This window comes from Pygoscelis adeliae, unplaced genomic scaffold (genome assembly GCF_000699105.1).
Source record: "Pygoscelis adeliae isolate BGI_AS28 unplaced genomic scaffold, ASM69910v1 Scaffold10, whole genome shotgun sequence".
Classification (NCBI taxonomy): domain Eukaryota; kingdom Metazoa; phylum Chordata; class Aves; order Sphenisciformes; family Spheniscidae; genus Pygoscelis; species Pygoscelis adeliae.
The window spans coordinates 6,722,237-6,736,261 of record NW_008824053.1 but is presented as its reverse complement, the minus strand read 5'-3'; the positions used below and the strand labels follow the sequence as shown (position 1 = coordinate 6,736,261).

Below are 14,025 nucleotides of genomic sequence, written 5' to 3'. Positions count from 1 at the left end.
TCCTGCTCTTCTCTTCTATGTTGCTATGGCACAACCACTAAGTTAGCCAAGCCGTTTTGCCAGGGTTTATCCTTGTCTTTTCTCAGGGATGGAGGGAGGCTGGGGGTCAGGCTTGTCCGGTGTGTAAGAGAAGAAATGAGACAAGGTGCGAAATGAGACACAGTGCCTGATATAATTATACATGACGGGGAACTGCAGCGTTAACTCTTCAGGGTTCACTCATCACACAGTTATATTAAAGCATGGATTTGTATCAATGCCGTGCCAGAATGTCATGCTGTGATCGTTTTAGGGTTCACCGAATCTCCTCAACATGGAAGATTTTCTCCAGGTTTTGGAGGAAGTGATACACAACCTTTTCAATTACAAGGGATAGGAAACAGAGGAATTAAGAAATCCTATCTGCAGCTTCCTGGCTTCTAACTTCCTGGCTTCTAACTAAACAGATCATTTTGCCACTGTTAGCTTTTACTCACTCAGTAACTGTCATGGAAGCCCATAATTAAGCTACTTAGAAGTCTAGAGGTCTATCCCCAGAATCACTGATTAAATTATTTCTAATGTTAATTACTTTTAGCCTAAGAGACATGAGTTTTTATTTTTATGATGATGAATTAAGAATACTCAATAAATTTATAAGACGAAGAGCCACCTTCCTCCCCCTTCAGTTAATAGGGGTCTAACTGTTAACTTAAGTGTATGTAGGATACTGTATTTAAATTGATATATAGTTTCTATCTCCATACCACCTCCCCACCCCCGCATGTCCCCAGTTTAACTAAAAGAACCACATCCGACTCTGGACACGTTATCTAAGATTCCACTGAAATAACTAAAATAAACCACATAATGGATGCACAGCCCCATCAGGCTGCTAAAACCTCTTTGCAACACCTGCCAAAATGCAAAAGAAACTTGAAATTTTGCATGACAACACCATAACCACCTAACCATTGTTGTCTAACCCTCTTACCCCTCACAACTTTTTCTTTCGAACATAATCTCTTGATTGGATAATTTTCCCATCTTACCTCAACTCCTTTGGGGCCTTGTGGCCCTGGAGGCCCTCGGTCACCCAGAAGTCCCTAAACATCCAAACAAATACAGTGAGAACTTATATCCACTAACAATCAGGTTGGTCTAGTTTCTCTCCTCTTACAAACCTAGACAGAAATGCAAAACTGAGGAAGCAGACCTTATTTCTTACCACTGTTCTTAGGATTTCCCTTAGGAAGCCAGGAGAAGATGCAGCAGAATTTTAATATCTGCTGGAAAACTGAGTATCTTACAAACTTCTACTACATAGATTTTTCTGAAGCTTTTTTCTTTTGTCTTTTTGAAAACGAAATAAGAAAATATTGGAGCTCACAAAAGAACAATTCCTCTTTTTTGAATATGTAAAGCACACCATCATATTAAGTTTAAAGCAGAACCAATATAACTCTCAGATCTTTGATTTAGGTAGTCTTTAGCATAACATGTGATGGTAACATTGCAATGGAAATGAACTACAAAGTGAACTTAAACTACTAGCTTGTCCAAAACTACTTGTGATTTTCAGCCGTTACTTTTCTGTCAGGATTATCATCAGCTTCCCAGAGATAAAGCACCTTATCCTATGCCAACTTCGAATTTTCATGACTGCTCACACCAACATTTTCAAAACTTTGTTAAAATGACTTCGCAGCCAGCAGTGTGTCAAAAATCTCGGTCCTCCCAATTACAATGGTAGTAATTGGGAAAAGCACTTGACCTGGCGTAGGACAAAAAAAAAAATATATATCTGTGTAAACAATATTATTAATGTTCTGGGAAAGCTAAGCTTAACAATATTAGATAAAGCAACAAGAACAAAGAAACTGCCCTTTAGGAGAGATATGATTAGCCTCTGAAAAAAGCAATGGTGGGAAAGTTCCAAGTGTAAGCCTTATTAATTGCTTACTAATGAAGCTGAAGTCTAGACAGAAGGTGCAGGCATTGGTCCAGTAACAGTTTACTTAGCATGAAAAGTAAAATGGAACAGAAAATGGAACAGGCCACCTCAAGGTACTGAGTTTCATCAAAGAGCTCATCAGTCTGGGAAAGACTGGGGTGGACTGCTGTTTGACATACCACCACAGAAGTGACAGGAAGGCTTTTAGGAGCACTACATAAGTAATATTCTTGTGTAATTAGTCACAAAAATTTTTCATTGACAGAACTGTTTTATTCTAATAGCAAAGCGCATTAGGAGATATGGCTTTCAGTACAATGTAATTGCATAGTGGAAATGTTAGCAACACTGCTACCGTACACACCCTTCCACTGCACTTAATTGGATCCGGAAAAAAGTCCCAGGCTGTAAAATGAATATTAAGACTAAATGAAATTTCCACCTCCCCTTTGAGGTTTCAGGCAACAAACAGAAAATGAAGGTAGTCATTAGACCTGTGCCAAAGTGTCTGGAAAAAACTGGGGGAGTCAGCAAATGGGGGCATCCTGTATTTCACAAATATAACTTCCCAGTTGTCCATCCCTTCCAGAAGTGGTGAAACTCCTAATAGCCACTTCTATTAAATGTGTTATCCAAACGAACATAAATGAGCAGAGGAAGGAAGTTCTCAACTACTTCCATGGTACAACACACACTGCTGGAAAAACTACAGTTGTAGTCAACGTATTCTGACCATCTTTTCCTCTCACTTTTCTCAGCTACAGAGCATACATACTTGCAATAACAACATAGGAAACAAACTAAATTATTTCAGAACTTCACAAAAGCATTCTTATTCCCTTTTTTTTTTTAAATGTAAGTGCGCTTTTTTCTTTTTTTTTTTCTTTTTTAATAAGTGGTGGATCAAGATCAAACACCTTCTAAGATATTGCTTCCAAGCTGAGTAATGTGCTGTAGACCAAATTATGTAACGAATCCTTTGAACATTATTTTAGAGAGGTCAGATTTGCTGATTACTGCACTAATTTAGGGAAAATTGACAATCCAGAACTTCTACTGGTATTTAGAGATGGCTGATCACACTCAGAGAGCTTAAACTTTCCACCAAGAGGCTGAATTTCTCCCACATCAATTGCTAAAAAATAAAGCTTACCCTGCTTTCTCGGCTTTTAAAATGGGTATTGCTTCTGAGGAAGCATAAACAAAAACATGAGGAAAAGAGCAGCACAGTGAGAAAAGTTTTCTAAAAATAAAAGCTGGAGGAATTTTTTTAAAACTGCAGTCAACACAAGACAGCTGGGAATCCCGAAAGCCAAACATTTCCAGTGTTATGAAGCCCTTCTCCCTTGGTACTAGGAGCAGTGTAAGAATCTTTCCAGTTTGGTAATCTTCATTCTCAAATGTAAGCCATCAATTCTCCCTGATTAGAGCAGGCTGTCTAAGCTTTTTGCCTCTAAGACCAAATGTGCCAGAGACCACTGAATCTTGTTCACCTATGGAATTTCTGTTTCAAAGGAATACAGAGGCTTAAACTTTATAGGCTACCTTTTAGTACTTTTTTGCTGGAATCTGTGAAAAGGCAATAGATCAGTAATGTATTTATTAAACATCAACTTAATTCTAACAAAAACATCTAATTTAACACTTTGGATATAATGTGGAATAATATGATCTCACTTAGTGAAGAAACTGGACAGCAGGGATTAGATCTCAGTTACATCATTCATGTATCAGCTTGGAGGATTAAATCTGATCTGCAGTTCAAGATTTCTTGTATTTCTCCTCTCCTATTTCCCTTAGACCCTAGACACAGTCTTGCATCAAAAGGTTTTTTTAAGTGCCCTGGTAATTCAGAAACACAGGAGCAACTGCCACTGCAACTGTCAGATAAAACTCATTCATGTAAGGCTGCTAACATTATACATACACACAAGTTAGCAAAGCAATAAATCAGAACTAAAGAAAAAGTCCACACCTGTCTCTGGAAATGTACTTTAACTTCTCCCCAATTTGCTGCATCAGATGAGTTCTCAGCCTCCCCAGGCTCTCATGTCTAGGCTATTTTGGGACAAGGCTCTTGACACAGTTGAAAGATATGAGACGCAGAAAAGACTGGCTATGGTTTTGGTAACTGGATTATTTGAGGTGTTCGCAAGAATGATTAATTTTGGCACGGAGGGATTTTTACAATCTTCTAGGTACAAATAAGACTATATCTTTAAACTATTTACTGCTCCCTGTCCTATGTTTTCTTGAGTAGTCTGCCACAGAATTTCACAACTCTGTCGATGGGAAATCTTGTCATTTCCATCTCTGTTTATACATGGACAACTTGCATGTTTTGTCCTTGGACCAATGATATTGTTGGTCTTGCACAGTTCTTTTGCCTCGCTAATTTCTGCCCTCTGGTTTACTTACAAAGCTCAAAAAGGCCCTTCATTTTGGTAGAATAATTAAACTGCCTCTCAGAATACAGTCATTCAAGTATCCTTTTCTGCATCTAGTCCCACTTGATTGAGTCCTTCTGGAATACAAATGCCTAGAACTGTGTGTACTACTTAGATAAAGTCTTCTTGTGCTTTATGCAGCAGCATTAACGAGACACCTTGCCTCACGCGTTCTAGAATTTCACTTAATTTCTAACTGCCTTATTGTGCTTTTATTTCAGAGAGATCTGTCAGTGTCTTTACTTCTTGCCAGGTGTGAAGCTCTAAGTTTACAGTAGGAATTATTGTTTTAGTTCTTGCATAGGTCAGTCAAGTAACAGAAGTGGGATGAATTGCACAAAGTGCAGTTTTTAAGATCATTTAAAGATGCTCAATTTTGTTTCGTATACAAATTTCATTCCATCATACTTGTGCCTATTATCAGTGAAAACACAATGTAAAAATAGTCCCAAGGCTGGCAAGTGAGGAACTTAATTGGTACTTGCCTTTCAACAAGTAGTCAATCTTTAGATATTATTCAAGCATCTTCCTCTGGGTTAATTTCTGACCCACCTGCACTTTTTGTACTAGTCTCCACCTTTTCCATTTTAAACAAAAATTTCCCGTATGTGCTTTTATCTAAAGCTTCATTGAAAACTCTATACATGTGAGTTATTGCCTAAGCTTGGTCTAAAATATTAGCCTACTAAAGACAGAGGCTAATTTGGTAGATAAATTTTATCCATTATTATTATTATAATATATATTATTTTATCCATTAATCTGGCATGTGAATTTTACCCATTTTTCCATATCTTTAGCTACTATTTCTTTCAAAATTTGTTTAAAAAAAAATCCGTATTACTCAGGTAAGATTATAGAGATCTGCATGCATTTGGCATGTACTTTATTTAAATACAGGTAAAATATATGCTACTTTCTAGCTACATAGCATTTTCTCCAAATTTCCTTGCACTTAACTTGCCATTACATGCTTCCACCTAACACAGTAATTACCCTCATAACTGCATGGACAGCATTAAACATTAGATTAACTTCCTCGTGTAAATACCTGAGGCAAAGTACTTGTATTTTGACAGTAAGATTATCTTCTCATAATGCCAGTGTCCATCTCTCAGAGCTTTTCCTCAGAGATTTATACTGTTTATTGTTATTATTAATAAGTTTTCATATAGTCTTACCTTAGGACCTTCAGGGCCATTTAATCCAGGTACACCAATATCTCCTGGAAAACCCTAAAGAAATCATACAGACAAATGATTTACAGAGTAGGAATGTTTCCAATGTACTTGTTTTGATTCTGTTCATTCATTTAACAAACCTGAATCACAGAAACAAGAAATAAATTTGTTCTACCATCCCCAAAATGTAAAAATCCATTGAGTTTCCTTGAAAGGACTTGGATAAGTGGCAGATTTTAGGCAGATTTCATTAAACTCAATTTAGTGGATGTCAGTATGGGTTTTATTTCTCTCAGCATAAGACTTTTTATCCACTAAGCAACGTTTGAAATTAAACCATTGGATTGGTCTTGATGCACAAAAAAACCCCACAAAGCAGCCAGAACCAGGGCCTGTACTCATGAATTCAATTATTTAAAAAAAAAAACCAAACGCTTAGAGAGCAGCTGAAGCCCTTTAAATCCTTGTCTGCACTTTAAGGACGAGATCACTGCAAGATTAAGAAAAGGGTAGAAAGCCTTTTGCCTCAAATCAGCAGGTGCTAATCCAGGTCTGGCTGGCAGTAACTGAAGGTCACCAGCATGTAGCATTATTCAGAATAAGCCTTTGTGAAATAGTGTGTGGTATAGGTCCAGCTGTTGATAAAGAAAAAATGAGTATGCAAAGGAAATGAATCAACTAAAAAATTATCACCCTAAAACGTCTGGCCAGTAGGCACTGAGTGGACACCATGAGGATGCCTCTATGTAAGAGGAATCCAGTGCTACAACTAGACTGCTTTATAAGGAATGAGTGTATTTTAAGGAAACAAAGATGATGCAGGTAACCCTTATGCAATACAGTAGTGAGTTAAATTTCATAAACATCCAATGAAGAAACGTAATCTTTATATTTCTAGGATAAAGCATTGGTAACTGACTCTCTAGTTAGCACAGGGCTCACTCAGTCACCTGCCAAGATACTATTTGATTTTGTTATTTTTATAAACTTTGAAATTTCATTAAATCTTGCCTATCTGAAAATAGAAGGAGTGCCACTGAAAAGTTCTTCCTCTGCATAAAATAGTTATTACTACATCTGTGCACATCCATCACCTAACACTAGTAAAAACAAGTTTCTTTCTTCCTTAATGGAAAATCATTGCAGATTAAAAATTAGAAATACCACTCTTCGCAGGCATACTTTTCCAATAATGGAAATGAAATCATCATACATGTTTAGAACAATTTAAAGAACATCTCAAAGAACTTCCAGCATGAAATTCTCTCTGGCACCCTTCCATACTAATGCAGGCTAATACATGTCATCATTAAAGCTTCAAGAGTCACTTTTTAAGTTCTCTAAGCAGGAAAGAGGTATTTAAAAAAAAAAAATTGCTTCACTAGGTGGATAATAGTTAACCATACTCTATTATTCCAGAACAGCTGAGCTTCAAATACAGGTAATAACCATTTCTAATGATTATTCATAATTAGCTGATATTAATCACAAAAAAACTTACCAGAAAGGTAAAGAGAAATCATACTAAAGCAAGAAGTTTAAAAGAAAATATTGTTTCACCCTCAACTACCACATTATAATAAAATTTAAAAAGTATTTAGGGCATCACTGTTCTTACTTGTAGGGCTTTCTTCTGTTTGCTTTCTATAACTTGTTCTTAACAGGATGCAGAGAGACTTGTAAGTAGAGATTTAGATGGGATAAAAATATTTTTAGGTGTGTTTAAATATTAAATAAAAAATGTATAAAACGAAATATGAAACAGAATTATTTCTTTTTAAAAAATCAGTTTTAGCACTCGAATGCTAATGAGTACTAAAGCAAATCACTAAAGAGTAAAAAAGAATGATCTGAGTTTTCAGAATAAGTGGAACAACCCTAACACGCAGCATTTCACAAAACATCACGGTGGTAATTTCTTTTTGCCATAAAGCAGAAACTACTAGTAGAGCTGTGCAACAACTCCAACATGCCTCTGGGTGGCACATAGCAAATTATTCACATGTGACCAAGGCACCCAGACTGATACCTAAAGTACTCACTAATATCAGCCTAGATTTCTATACAGTTCATAAAAGGATTTGTTAAAAATCCTGACCACGCTTATCTACTGAAATACACTGAAGAGTTAGGTCAATTCTTCGAAAGTTGCTAACTCATCCTTTCTTAATTTTAAATTTGCTCACTTACAGACATTAAATAGTTACCAAGGGGTGGGTTGTTTTGTACATCTGTAAATCTTTAACTTCCTAATGTGTGAACAAGTGCTAAATGCTGACACAGAGACAATTTCCCTCGTGGCAATAAACATTCCAGAAAACAAACTGTCAAGAAAAATGTCTATTTAGAAAGATTCTTATACTTTTATAAGGGAATACGTCTGCTTTACTTATGTATTTGCATAAATATTTCTAGAAGGAATTCAGTAAGAACTATGAGATGTAAGCATCGACAAGCACTATCACAGAACAATCATGGCATTTGGAAACCTTTCCATATCAGGCAAAGTCTTAGGAAGTGAGAGGGCTACTGGCCTGACAGCATCAACACTAGCAATGCATTTAAAAGTTTAAAATCTTCATCGTTTTTGTCTTTGCTGTAAAGCTGGATTTAGTCTTTTCTTCTCGAGCACTGCCACAGAGAAAATGCAGATGCTATGGCAGTATTAGAACACTGTTTCCAAGATGTTCTCACATTAATAATCCATGAGATAACTGTAATAATCCAGGACACAGATAGCCACTTAAGACAATTCCAGAAAGTGAAGGAACCAGAAAGCATTTCTTAAAACACCTCAGCAATGGCGTTTGCCATTCAGATTCTGAGTTGTGAAGTGGTATACATTTCTACCTATATCTGAATTTGCCAAGAGCTATTCAGCAGCCAGCTCCCTGTGAAGCTACTCCAGATTAAAAATTCATTATTCTTCCATAAGTGAAAGGCTAGGAGATCAATGTATAGTTTCCAACTGCAGTGTAATTTTCAGCAGAGACTATTCAGAACAAAACATCGCTCAATATTATGACTTTTACTAAGGAAATGCAAAGTGTAGATTCTTATCTTCCCATCAGCCAGAAGCCTGGCAGCTGGTAGGTTACAAATTATTTTCAAAATCTTGCTGCAGATGTGGCCTTTTGCCAGCAAAGTACTTTAGAGTTCACTCAGTTTAATCAAACCAGAGGTGGTGTCAGAAAAAATGTGAAGTACCAGCAATCTCAACACAAATGCGCTTTAACCTTGCAGTGAACGTGTTGCTTTTTGTGCTCAATACATTTAAATATAAAATTAACATATTTATTGCTCTCATTTATCTATATAATCTTTAATTAACAAAAAATGCAGAAATGATCAGACTGTTACTATGTCAGGGCACGTCTTCTTGTACTGAAGTCAGTGCCTCAGAGATGAGGGATGTGTAAGAGATGTTGCTTTTCTTTTGTTTGTTTTCCTGTGTGGCTGCTAACATGGAAGCAGAATGTCAGAAATGTTTGGAAATTACACTCCATTTCCACTAGGAATTCTCTTACATTTGCAGAATCCCACTCACTCCAAGCTGTTTCCACACGATATTTGCCAGCATTGCTATTAGTCACCAACCCTCATGCCCTCTAGCTCCTCAGCAGCCCTCAATGGGATCAGGACATGAGCGCTGGTGGAAGGGCACCACAGAGCAAAAACCTCTCCAGGGACTGTGATAGTCCCTTCAGTTGCCAAGTTGCCCTGCTCCAACATTATTTCCTTCAATCACATGCTGTGTTTCATTTGAATAAGAATTTAGAATGAATTTTCAGAAGCAATACTGACTGGATGCAGCTACTGAACTTCAACAAGGTACCTTAACAGAGCTTTATTACCAATTATTATCAAATTACAAAAGGAAGATTTCTACATAAAACTACTATCTTTTTAAACAGAGAAAACGAGCTGTGATTTTGTATTCTCAAATAAGAAGTGTTTATTATTCTTCTGAAAGGACACGCTATGCAGAGATGCAATTCAATTAAAAAAAATCTGTTTTTTTCTCTACACAATTTTAGAAATGTCAGCATTCACACAGTTACAGGACTTTGCTCTTTGCCATTTGTACAAATGCGTGACATTTGGTCAATAATGTGCCAAGTACAAAGAGGAAAATAGTAAGGAAAAAAAAGTTTTGAAATGAGCTTTCTTCTGTGTGCGCCAATCTAGCCAAAGTTTAATGCCAGCATTTTTAAAGGGCAGAGACAGAACTTTAATTTTTTTCCTACAAACCTTCAATTCTGATTTTTGAAAGGGTGGAGGAAGGAATCTAACAGTACAAATTACAAGTGTACAATTGCAATTTGTCAGAGAACAGAAAAAAGGGCAATCTTGGATTACAGCATACAATACAGGAAAACTTTGCAATTTACTGTTGCTAAGATGTCAGTGAAATGATGCTGATGTTGCTTTGTGCTTTTGTCTAATTGCACATGGCAGATCTGCTCAGCCATGCTCACAGAAACACTAGTGATTGATTTTCTTGTGAGAGACTTAAATTCACCAGTTTTCCAAAATGTGATGCATCATCCTTTAAAGCCATCTGGTGCATCTACATATTATATGCAACACACATTAGAATCACTGTATTTACAACAAGTAGCATCTAGTGTAGTTCACTTTATAGTGTGAGCAAGGCCCTACACCCACCCTTCAAAACATGTCCTTCACAGACCTGCTTGGCTGCCTGATGGCCAAAAAGGTGGCTAGTGATTCACCTGACTGACCAGCACAGCAGCACCGGCTGCCGACCAACACATTAAGACCAAGTCTCAAATAATTCTGTAAATCTACGGTGTGAAAAATTAAGAGCTTTGATAAGAACTTCAGTGCAGACCCACTCTGATGATCAGACAGGATTTCCAGAGGGAGCTTGGCACAGTTTGGTTAGAGCTACACTTGATGTTGAACTCTGTTTGACAGTCTCCCTGTCTGCCCTGAAGACCTCCAGTAGTCAACCCACAAGGTGCAGCATGGAAGAGATGGGCTGTTGAGCAATCACAGCCCAGGGAGACCTGAGCCACCTGATCAATTACTCTCACAAGACTCAAAAATCAAGCCAGTCATTCAACATCAACAGCTACGTTTGTGGAACTTTCCAATACATATAACAATGCTAAACAGAGAGATGTGTATTTTTAAATTTTGTTCTGACTTACGGTGAAAACAAGCATCAAATGTGGACATTTCATAAGGGACAGAAATACCAGATTATGTGTTTATTTTAAGATATTCAGGCTCATTTTTGTGTTACAAGTCCTCCAGTAACAGTTAAATGATTAAGGTCTGAGGAATGGGTTTTCTTTCAGGCATGCTTCTAATGATGTAAGTGACAGTGGGGTTAGGTAAAGCCTGAGTACAGAGGAAAGTCACCAGGAACAGCTCTATGCATTTTGAAAATCAAGTATTCCGAACTTTAAACCTTAGAAAAAAGACTGGTAACTAACAGTCAGTGAAATAATCCTTGTGCAAGAGGAACTCTGTTCTCTTGCAGGAGGATTATTTCACTGTACGTTGCTTCTATGCTGCTGACAATTGTGTGCCCATACAGATCAGACCACATCTAGACTAAGGCCAGACCGAAAAAGTAAGGCAGAAATTTCAAATTTATTTGCAAGACCAACTGTAAGATCATCACCAAAACCCAAGAGCCAAAGCAGTGCAGGTGTTTAAAATCAAATAAAAAACCTTTAAATATTAGCTTGCCTTACCCTAGGCAGATTCAGAACATTAGGAGTTAAATAATGCCCTGGTAAAGCAACACAAATCAAGTTTTGTTTATCTGCATGTCCCTTCTTTTCTAGTCAAGTCTCACCACAGCTCTGCCTGAAACAGGAAAATCTCCAAGACGACAAATGCTATGCAAAGTACCTATGAAGGTCTGTGGAAGCAGACTAGGACCTAACAGGCACAGACTGAACTATCATAATCACTCCGAAGAAAATATAAAACACAGGAGGGTCACATGAACAAGCATTGTTCAACACCATTAAAAAGTCAAGGTAAATTGAATATTTCTGCAAAATTAATACATATTTCTTGAAAAAAGATCAGAAAGATGTACTTATGTCAAATAAATTTATGAAAAGACCAGTCAAAGATTCTGTACAGAGACAAGCAGAAAGTATAAGCAATTCTACAACAAGAACAGGTCTTCAGATGTATGCCAGAACATGCAATTATTTCAGCTGTAAAATTGTCTTTATTTCTGTATTTCCTTCAAGTCATTTGCATGCAAGTTATTTGATGCAATACTGAAACAGAAGGCTATGTTACCACTGCACTCATGGCATTGTTTGCACAACCTCAAAACATCATGCGATAAGATAAAACATGCATTAAAAATAAACTTCTTTTTTAAAATGAACAACTCAAAGCAGCCAGTGATTCACTTACAAAATACGTGCCTTTTTGACTGTTTACTATTATTTGAATGTATCCTTTTCCTTTGTAATGCTATTGCCTTGAGCATGAAACATACCAGCTGAATCCCATATGAGTACCTTCCTGAAAGAATAAGCTAACAACTTCAGATCAAAATACTGCACAGATGAAAAAAGTTCTATTGAAGATAATGACTAATGCTCCCTCTGCTCCAGATGAAACCTATTTATAATACTCAGAGCACATCTGAAGGCACATCTGAAGGAAACTATCACCCTCATTCTTGGGAGATAATTAAATGTGATTCGTAGAGCAAAATTTAACTATAAAATGTTCTGAATACATGTGGAAGCCTGTTATAACCTTGTCTAATTTCATTCACATTAACAATAAGCATTACATAATTCATTGTACACAGTAAACACAGGCATTGTGGGTTAAAACAGTCAGACCAGCACTTTTCAGTTGTCATACCAGTAAAATAAAGCTCTCTAGAAAGTTGAAAGTTTGGCTGTTCATTTTTAGATGACAAAGCAGGAAAATGCGTAAATTGATGAAGAATATACTCCATAAAGCGCTCACTAAAGATATCCAGTGCTTTGTGAGCAGCACACATTCAGGCACGCGACAGACCCTGGCTCTCCGGCAACATACCCAGAAGAGAATTTGGCTTGACACTGCAGGACTTCTGCACTGAAAAAAAAAAGCACTTGGCAGCCAACCCTCATATGGCCACCCAGGGAGCGAGCATGAGACCTCTGTCCCTTCCTCTACTCGCTCCTACCCATCAGCACTGCAGTTCTCAAATGGACCCTGGCTATGAGTGGGTGGCTTCTTTCAACTCTGATCTGGTGTACCTAGGTTGCACAGCTGCAGAGGAAAGATTTAGGAAGCAATTCACTGCTGACCTGCATATAAAAAGCCAAAAACCTGGGAGGATGAATGAAGCCTGCCAGGCCTGTTCCCACTGTTGTGTGCAGAGATAACTACAGACTTCAGCTGCTATAGTGTCTGATTTACAGCACTGTAAACAGGAAGAAAATTAGGGATATGACTGCTTATTCTTTATACTGGAAATGAAATGCATACTCAAATGCGTAATTGGAGAGACCGAAGGATCCCCAGTTTCTTATTTCACATGTACCCAAAACAAGCTTGAACATGGAGACAGGGCACATTTATAAATCCCACTGTCTTAGTGTTGGAAAAAAAGGGGAGAAACATAGTTTGAAGTAGGATCTGACAGGTTCTGCCACTGGACAGACATAGCCTTGTTCCTCCCGCTCACAGCAATGCCCAACAAATCCCAATACAGCCTTTTTTTCTTTTTTTTAATAAAATCTTTCCTAAAAGGCATTTATAGAATCATAGAATCATAGAATCATTAAGGTTGGAAAAGACCTCCAAGATCATCGAGTCCAACCGTCAACCCAACACCACCATGCCCACTAAACCATGTCCCTAAGCGCCTCATCTACCCGTCTTTTAAATACTTCCAGGGATGGGGACTCAACCACTTCCCTGGGCAGCCTGGTCCAATGTTTAACCACTCTTTCAGTAAAGAAATTTTTCCTTACATCCAATCTAAACCTCCCCTGGCGCAACTTGAGGCCATTTCCTCTCGTCCTTTCGCCAGTTACTTGGGAGAAGAGACCGACACCCACCTCGCTACAACCTCCTTTCAGGTAGTTGTAGAGAGCAATGAGGTCCCCCCTCAGCCTCCTTTTCTCCAGGCTAAACAACCCCAGCTCCCCCAGCCGCTCCTCATAAGGCTTGTTCTCCAGACCCCTCACCAGCCTCGTTGCCCTTCTCTGGACACGTTCCAACATCTCAACATCCTTCTTGTAGTGAGGGGCCCAAAACTGAACACAGTATTCGAGGTGCGGCCGCACCAGTGCTGAGTACAGGGGCACTATCACTTCCCTGCTCCTGCTGGCCACACTATTTCTGATACAGGCCAGGATGCCGTTGGCCTTCTTAGCCGCCTGGGCACACTGCCGGCTCATGTTCAGCCGGCTGTCGACCAACACCCCCAGGTCCTTTTCCGCCAGGCAGCTTTCCA

The 14,025-nt window shown here is 38.1% G+C and overlaps 1 protein-coding gene across 1 annotated transcript in view; it reads right to left on the bottom strand.

Moving 5' to 3' along the window:
- Positions 1–14,025, bottom strand: part of COL24A1 (collagen, type XXIV, alpha 1) — a 195,088-nt gene that overhangs the window by 74,569 nt on the left and 106,494 nt on the right. The window contains exons 22-23 of the mRNA XM_009333887.1: positions 5,562–5,615; positions 1,032–1,085 (exon numbers count right to left, since the gene is read on the bottom strand). Of these exons, the coding sequence (XP_009332162.1) occupies positions 1,032–1,085; positions 5,562–5,615 (108 nt within the window). The remainder of the gene's footprint in view (positions 1–1,031; positions 1,086–5,561; positions 5,616–14,025) is intronic.